Source organism: Acanthisitta chloris, unplaced genomic scaffold (assembly GCF_000695815.1).
Source record: "Acanthisitta chloris isolate BGI_N310 unplaced genomic scaffold, ASM69581v1 scaffold642, whole genome shotgun sequence".
NCBI classification, from domain to species: domain Eukaryota; kingdom Metazoa; phylum Chordata; class Aves; order Passeriformes; family Acanthisittidae; genus Acanthisitta; species Acanthisitta chloris.
This window is the reverse complement of record NW_008658600.1, coordinates 5,584-13,742: the sequence shown is the minus strand read 5'-3', so window position 1 is coordinate 13,742 and position 8,159 is coordinate 5,584. Positions and strand designations below refer to the sequence as shown.

Sequence of the window (8,159 nt, the reverse complement as noted above, 5' to 3'; positions counted from 1 at the left end):
TGGATGATGCTTGAAGCAACCTGAGCTGGTGGAAGGTGTCCCTGCCCATGGCAGAGGGTGGGACTGGATGAGCTTTAAGCTCCTTCCAACCCAACCAGTCTGTGATTCTGTGATGTTCTGCTGCAGCTGTCACAAGTGCAGATGGCAACTGATTTCCTTTTGTCTCTCACACAGATTCCATTCCGCAGGGAGGTGACCCTGGGCCAGACTGTGATCACCAAGAACAGGAATGGCCTCTACTACAGGTGCAGAGTGATTGGCACAACCACACAGACATTCTATGAGGTCAACTTTGATGATGGTTCCTACAGTGACAATGTTTACCCAGAGAGCATTATTGTAAGTTGTGGAGATGATGTTGTAGTTGAGTGTAAAGTGTGGCATGTGCCTTCCTCTTCTGTGTGCTTTGGGGTGGAACAGCAAACTTAAAACTGAAGAAAAATGAAAATGAAAAAGTAAAGTTGCTGCTCACATAGAAAAATCTCATCCTGCTTTTCATTACAGTTCTTGTTCCTGACATGATCTCATTTATTTCTCTGTTCCTTTACAAAGATGTGATTTTGCTGTATGCAGATGACTTCACAGAAAGCACTGCTTGTTTTCAGTTGCATCCTATTTGTTTTGTGCTTGAATAATCTTATTTTTCCACTGACAAGTGTGATTCATGGGGGAAGGAGATTTGGCTGTAAGCACTTCTGGTTCAAAACAGGGAATTCACTTAATAGAGGGAATGTCTAGGAGAGGTTGACTTGGCAGCTCATGCATTGCCTTCCTGATTGTGCCACTGATTCACTGTGTTGCCCTGCTTGGTTTTGAGATAGAGGATATGTGATGGTTTGGGATTTGCAATGAGAAATGTCCCAGAACTGGGGACTGTCAGCAGAAGGAGGTGCCAATGTTGATTCCTAGTCTCTCATGCTTGTTTTGTTTAAGATGTCAGCAATTAATCACAAGTGCAGAAACTTAGCTTCTACCTAATTATAGTGTTATGTCTCAGCTTCCTTGAGCAGTGATTTTTAACACACCTCTAGTTTCTGAGCTTTGTTGGTGTTGACTTTCTAACCTCTTTCACTCTTGTCTTCAGAGCAGGGACTGCATCCAAATGGGTCCTCCTCTGGAGGGGGAGCTGGTTCAGCTGCAGTGGACGGATGGAATTGTCTATAAAGCCAAGTTTATTGCAGCCCAGATCAGTCAGATTTACCAGGTGAGTATGGATGGTACCCAGGAGCTTCAGGGCCATGTGTCTGGTGGTTGTTTGAACTGTATAGCTCAGTGGTGTTGAATGTCTGCTCTGGCCATGAGGAGAATTTGCCCTCTGAAGTTGATATTTCACGTAGGCTAAAGAGAAAGAAAAGAAAAAAGTGTTAAAAGAGGGTCAGGATGAAAGTTTTCTGGGGCAGAATGTGGATGTATGGATAGACACACATCCAGACTCTTACCTGCTTCTAGCTCAGGTCAGAAGTGACCTACTCAAATACTCACTGGCAACTGGAGCTGAGTAGTCACAGACTGACTCAGGAAGGACCTGAAAGCTCATCTCATTCTACTCCCTACCATGAGCAGGGACACCTCCCACCAGCCCAGGATGCTCCAAGCCCCATCCAACCTGGCCTTGAGCACTCCCAGGGATGGGGCATCCACAGCTTCCCATCCTCATTATTTTAAGAACACCCAGAGATGAAATGCTTTCTCTGTGTGGATGCAGCAGGACAGTGGCAGAGCAAAGCTGGGCCCCTGGATACAGTGCTCAGCACACCCAAGTCTCTGCAGCTCTCTTGGAGCCCCTTGAGGCCCTGGAAGAGACTCTAAGATCTCCCTGGAGCTTCTCTTCTCCAGCCTGGCCTGGAACACTCCCAGGGATGGAGCAGCCACAGCTCCTCTGGACAAGACTTTCCACCCTGTGTTTGATGTATTTGTAAGAGCACAATAACCCCCTGGTCAGCTCACAGTGGGTTTGGTCATGCCTGAGAGGAGATGTGATCTGAGGTGACCCTGGTTGTGCATAAGGACAATCTAGAGCTCCATAAAGCTGTATTGTTATCCATGCTTGCCAGTTTAATCACAGCACAGGAAATTGTGGTGGATTTTTCAGCAGACAATCATCTGAAACGTGCTGTTCACAGATAGCGACAGGAAAATACACAGGAGGAGCTTGTGGTTTTCAGATCATGTATTACCTGTGAGCAAAGCTCTTCTCCAGAGGGAAAACAGCCTGGGTAGCTTTCCACATTGCTTCCCTCTGCACATGCTTGGCAGCAGAATTCTGCTTCAAAACACAGGGGCAGTTTTGCTGTGAAATGTGTGTTCATTGCTGAGCTTTATGTTTTAAACCTGCCTTATTTTGCAGTACCCTCCCAGTTCATACCTCAGTCTCTGTTTGGGGTGTTCAACTTTGCTTTTAAATTGAGACCAAATGACTCTCTTGGAACTTGCTGTAACCTGTGGGTCCAACCCATGGGTTATCTAAAGGGTCTAAGCCACATCAGGAGTTTGGAACTTAACTACCCATGGTCCAACCACTCTGGTGGTTAAGATGGCACTGCCCTCACTTCCCAATCCTGCTCTTCACCTACATCCTGCCCTCAACCTAGGAGTTGAGCTTGTGTCATGGATCTGCTGGTGCCTTGGCTCTTCCACCTTGAAATTCCTGTGTCCTTCTGACTCCATTACATAGTGATGCTCTAAAACCAGGGATTAAATAGGACCAGGAGCATCTTAAACCTCCTCAGCAGAGCTCATCTCTCAGAGCTTGAGCTCCCACCTGCCCAGTTATCCCAGCTGAAGGATTCTGCTCCATGACAGCCTGTGTAGGATGAGCTGCCAGACCTGGGCAATGCAGGAGGAGGAGTTGGGAGCACAGATGTTTTATTCCTTCTGGATTTGTCCAGCTTGAACCTGACACCCTTATTAAACTCTGGTCTGTGTCCTCCTGCTTTATCCAGAAAAGTGTATTCAGTCTTGTGAGCAAAGGAAATAAGAATCTCTTCAAAACTTTTAATAGTTTTAACATTTTCCTGTGCACATTTCCATGAATAAACATTCCTGGAACATCTGATGCATAATTCATGATATAATCAGTGCTTAGTGAAAAAGGATTTGAAGGGAGAAATTTTTTTTTTTTTTTTGTACCTGGCTGAATATTTCTGCTGGTTGAAATACAAATGTAGTTGAGGAGCTGGAGCTGTTTCCTTGTGACCTGTGAAAATGCTTTGTTTAAGATTAAAGAAATTCTTCTTGCCATGTTGGCCTGAACGCAGAGCTGCTTTTATTAGAAGGGAAAAGCTGCTTTGTTCAGGATGAGAATCAAAAATCAGGAGGAATGTACAGTGCTGTGCCTGGGAAAAGAGAGCAGAGGTGCTAGGCCAGCTGTAGTACTGATGTTTTGAAATCCATGGGAGCTCTGAATGAAACCACTTGGGCTGGATAAGACAGGAGTGTCTGAGCAGCACTGAAAGCAGCACTTGTTGGGGTTCAACATCCTTGCCAGAGCTTAGGGATGCTCATTCCACAGCAATCCTGGAGACACAGTGCCAAGAAGAGGCTCAGCCATGGGAACTGGCCCTTGATGCTTCCTTGGTATTCCCTGAAGGGACCAGCACAGGCTGGGAATGGACTGTGGGAGTGCTGGAGAAGGCCAAGTTGTGATTTCATTTCATCCTCTGCCTCTCTGCAGGTGGAGTTTGAAGATGGTTCTCAGCTCATGGTAAAGCGTGGGGATATTTATACCTTGGAGGAAGAACTTCCCAAGAGAGTGAAGTCTCGTCTGGTGAGTACCAAACTAACCCAGGATAAACCAGCTGGGGCTGTTTCCTGTGCAAAACCCCTTCCCATTTTCTTCCTGTCTTTTCTTAGACATTAGGTGAGTGCAGCTTCCAATTTCTGGGGCTGTAAAACCACTTGTCATTCTCCAAGTACAGAGAGAAGGAGAAATCCTTGCTGTGAATGCCTGAGAAGCAGCAAAATGCTTTTCCCTTGCATGTGTTCAGATTAGGTTTTTATTTTCTCTGGTTAAAAGATTATGTTCAGATCATTTTACACCATATGAGTTTAGTTATGTGGAGCCATTCTGTCCAAATGTGAGGTGAATTGGGCTACAGTTCAGTGCTTTCTGGAGAACTGATTAGCAACATGGGACCAAAACCTCTTTTCTCACCAAACAGGAGATTTACAATGTTCCTCTCACCTATAAATCTCTTAATCTAAAAGATCAGCCTGTCTTTAAGTGCATACAGTGGAATTACTGAGCCTAGAAAAAAGGAGGGATTTATTTCCTAGCTTTTATTTTTGGTTCCAGACTTGCTGGGTGTGTTCAAACCTGGTGCTTTAACCTGTAAAAACCATCTCATTTAAACAAACAATGACACTGGAGAACAGCCAATTTTCTTCTTCATTCTAACTGCAGCACAGGGGTGGATCCAGAGGCAGCCTGGGATAAGGTTCAGGATTTTGTCTCTTTTTAAGGAGGATGGTTCAACCTTCCCTTAAGGATATATGAACTGCTGTACCCAACCAGTGCTTCCCTGACCCTGGGGATGGATTTGTGGCAGCAGCAGCCCAACCAGTGCTTCCCTGACCCTGGGGGGATGGATTTGTGGCACCAGCAAGAGGTGCCCATCAGCAGAAATAGCCTGGGGATAGGCTGTTCTAGGGAGGGACCCAACCAGTGCTTCCCTGACCCTGGGGGGATGGATTTGTGGCACCAGCAAGAGGTGCCCATCAGCAGAAATAGCCTGGGGATAGGCTGTTCTAGGGAGGGACAAGTTGGAGAGGTGCCCATCAGCAGAAATAGCCTGGGCACAGGCTGTTCTAGGGAGGGATAAGTTGGAGGAAACTTTTGTTCCCTTTTTCCATGAAATCATCAAAGATTCTACCTCAAAAAACCCAACAACCCTTGTAAAATGCTTCTGTAAAGTATCTCTGGTGGCTTCTCCATCTTGTTTGAGTTTGTTTATCTCAGCAAGGCCTCATGGCCTAAATTTTAGAGGTTAATAATTTATCTTAGAATCATAGAATCAACCAGGTTGGAAAAGACCTCCAAGATCATCATGTCCAACCTTACCATGGTTACTAGACCATGGCACTAAGTGCCACATCTGGTTATCCTTGTAGGACTTCTGGTGGCAAAGCACCACCCTAGGATTCATTTTGAAGCCCTGCACAATATTTCAGTTTATTTCAGCTTTTCTAGTAATAAAGACAACATATTGGAGCCCTGAAATCCAGGATTTGGAAAGAAATGTGTTCTGTGCAGTGGAGACATCAGGCTTTGTAGCAGTTCCAGAGGAAGGAATGGAAGCTGGAAAGGGAATAGAAAGCTTTAAGTCTGGTTGAAAGCTAAAGCTTTTCTCCTGTGTTAGTGTTGGCAGCAGTGTTAGCTCTGTGATGTTCCTGGTGCTGTACCTGGAGCAGCAGGACAAAGGGGAAAAGCCATAAGAGATAATGATTTCTACCAAGAAACCACAGAATTCCAGGATGGATAAGGTTGGGAGGGACCACAGTGTGGTCATCTGGTCCCACCTCATCTCATTTGAGTGGAAGCAAATGAAATATATCTCAGTGGGGAGGGTAAGAGGAGGAAGAGAAGGAGTTGGGCCTGTTCAGACTTGAGAAGAGATGACTGGGAGGGACCTCATGGACTTGAGTCCATGAACAGGAAGTGCCAAGATGATGGATCAGACTCTTCTCAGTGGGGGAAAACCAATAAAACAAGAGGTAACAGCAAAAACTGATGCACTGAAAGTTCCACCTGAATAGGAGGAGGAACTTCTTCCCTGTGCAAACCCTGAGCACTGAACAGGTTGCCCAGAGAGGTTATGGATTTTCCCTCCCTAGAGATATTCAAGGTCTGGACTCAATCCTGAGCCATGTGCTCCAGGATGGCCCTGCCTGAGTAGGGAGGTGGGACCAGATGACCCATTGTGGTCCCTTCCAACCTGACTGTGTTGGTGTAGTGATCTCAAAAATGTTTTCTATGAGTCTTTGCTCAAAGACATTAGGGAAGCCCCAATTTCCCTTGTGTCCTGTACCAGGAGAAGAGGCAGAGGAGGATTAGGCATAAAGGGAATCATAGAGTCAACCAGGTTGGAAAAGACCTCAAAGATCGAGTCCAACCCTAAGGAGGATTGGTGAGGCAGGACCCAAATTGAAAACTATTCTGAGGCAGCTGGAAGGTTTCTCCTCCTAGTTTGGTTCCAGAATCCCAGAATTTTTCCTCCCAGCCATGTGCTTTGCATGTTTTGGAGTTCATTTCCCACAGGAACGTTCTGCCCCAGGTTGGGCCCTGCTGTCATATCCCTCAGCTGAGCTCCACACCTCACTCTGTGTCTCTGCCTTTCTCCTGCCCTGCCTTTAATGCTTGTGTTTCATGTCTCCTGCAGTCCCTGAGCACTGGGGCCCCTCAGGAAGATGTCTTTTCTGGAGATGAAGTGAGACCAGCCAAACGTCCCCGGCTGGGGAATCCCAGGAATCCTGAAGAATATGGACAAACCCCAGATTATTTGGCCTTTATGGAGAGCCTGTTGCAGACACAGTACCAACCTGGGACTCAGAACAACATGTTTTAACCAGGATGAATTCAAATGAGCAAATTAACCCTTTTGGAGTTGGTGGAAAAAATAAAATAAAATAAAACTAAGGAACTGTGGAATGAAAGACCAGCCCTGTGCAATAGTCTGCTGTGAATTTCTTTCATCTCCTCTTGGTTTGAACTGCAGGAAAACTCTGTCTGGCTGCACGCTACCTCTACCTTGCCAGGTATTGCTGACCAAGAGAGTGGAGAGCTTGGAAACCCTTCAGCCAGCATTTCACATGGAGACTTTGGAAGAGTTTCTACAGATGGAGCTTTGTGACTGGCTCTGGTTTGGTTTTGGTTTGTTGCCTTGCCAGGTATTGCTGACCAAGAGAGTGGAGAGCTTGGAAACCCTTCAGCCAGCATTTCACATGGAGACTTTGGAAGAGTTTCTACAGATGGAGCTTTGTGACTGGCTCTGGTTTGGTTTTGGTTTGTTGGGTTCTTTCTTTTTTTTTTTTTTTTTTCTTTTTTTTTTTTTTTTACATGAGGCTTGGAAAGGGTTAAAATTTAACAAAAGGACTTTTTCAAACCTGTCAAACTTTTTGTCTTTCAAGGTGCTATTACATTGACTACTGAAGCAGCCTTTGGAATAGTGTTTTCTGTACATAGATGTCACCTTTGTCAAGTTTTCTATGAATGAGCGTTGTTAAAAAAAAAAATAAGCAAGCAAAAAGAGAAAACAAAAGTTTCCACACACTCTAAAAAAAGACACACACACAGACACACAACATTTTTTTGCTAGATGGTGGCTTTAAAACAGAAATCAAGGAAATCCTCTCCCCTCCTCCCCCAAATGACTTGTGACTGGGGAGGAGAAGGGAGTGCAAGATGTCCTGGAAAAGTCTGGGTTCTTTTTCTTTTTTTTATTGTAAAGAAACACTATCTTCTTTGAAAGATGGGGAAAGAAACGTTTCAGAGCTGGAATGTTTCTCTCCCATCAGCTCTCTCCAGGCCCTGAGGTTGGATGTGACACCAGGGGAGAGCCTGAGGGGAAAAAATGGCCACATTTGGGTCATTCTTGGCATCTTCCTTCCCCATCTTTGCCATCACAGTTGCTTTCTAGTTCCAGATGAGCATGGCTTTCAGTTCCAATATGCCCCTCTGGTTTGGCAAGTGTTCTGTTGCTGCTTGTGTTAGTTCCTTATGAGCCATCCCCTTCCCCCTGGGCTGAGAGCTCTGAGGGGTCTCTCCAACTCTCTGCTAGACACATCTCCCTTAGGATCCTTTGCCCTTCCTTTGTTCTCCTTATTTTTATTTTTTAAGTATTATTATTATTTTATTTTTTTGAGTTGTGCTCCTTTACAGTGTGAGAATCATTCCATGACAGAAGCCTGGGAGGTGTTTGTATGTTGTTTTGGTTTTTTTTTTTCCTTTGAATCCTATTAAAGAAGAGAATTCCCCAAACGTCTTTGATTGTCGTGACGTCTTTTACTTAAGTCAAGACTGAGTTACTCCTGGGGAAGAGGAATACAAGTCCTGCCTGTGATTGGACTCAGCTCACTGAGGACTTGAAGGAGCATTAAAGGCACAATCAAACCTGAAAGTATTGAGTGGGCAAATCTCACTTGGACACTTGGAAATCATAAAG

At 45.2% G+C, this 8,159-nt stretch overlaps 1 protein-coding gene across 1 annotated transcript in view; it reads left to right on the top strand.

Annotated features, from left to right (window-relative positions):
- Window positions 1-6,669, top strand: part of KDM4B (lysine (K)-specific demethylase 4B) — a gene marked incomplete at its 5' end in the record, with an annotated part of 35,053 nt that extends 28,384 nt beyond the window's left edge. Inside the window, 4 exons of the mRNA XM_009085147.1 lie at window positions 175-339; window positions 1,085-1,204; window positions 3,674-3,766; window positions 6,378-6,669. Coding sequence (XP_009083395.1) covers window positions 175-339; window positions 1,085-1,204; window positions 3,674-3,766; window positions 6,378-6,563 — 564 coding nt within the window. The remainder of the gene's footprint in view (window positions 1-174; window positions 340-1,084; window positions 1,205-3,673; window positions 3,767-6,377) is intronic.
- Window positions 6,670-8,159: the final 1,490 nt, after the last annotated feature.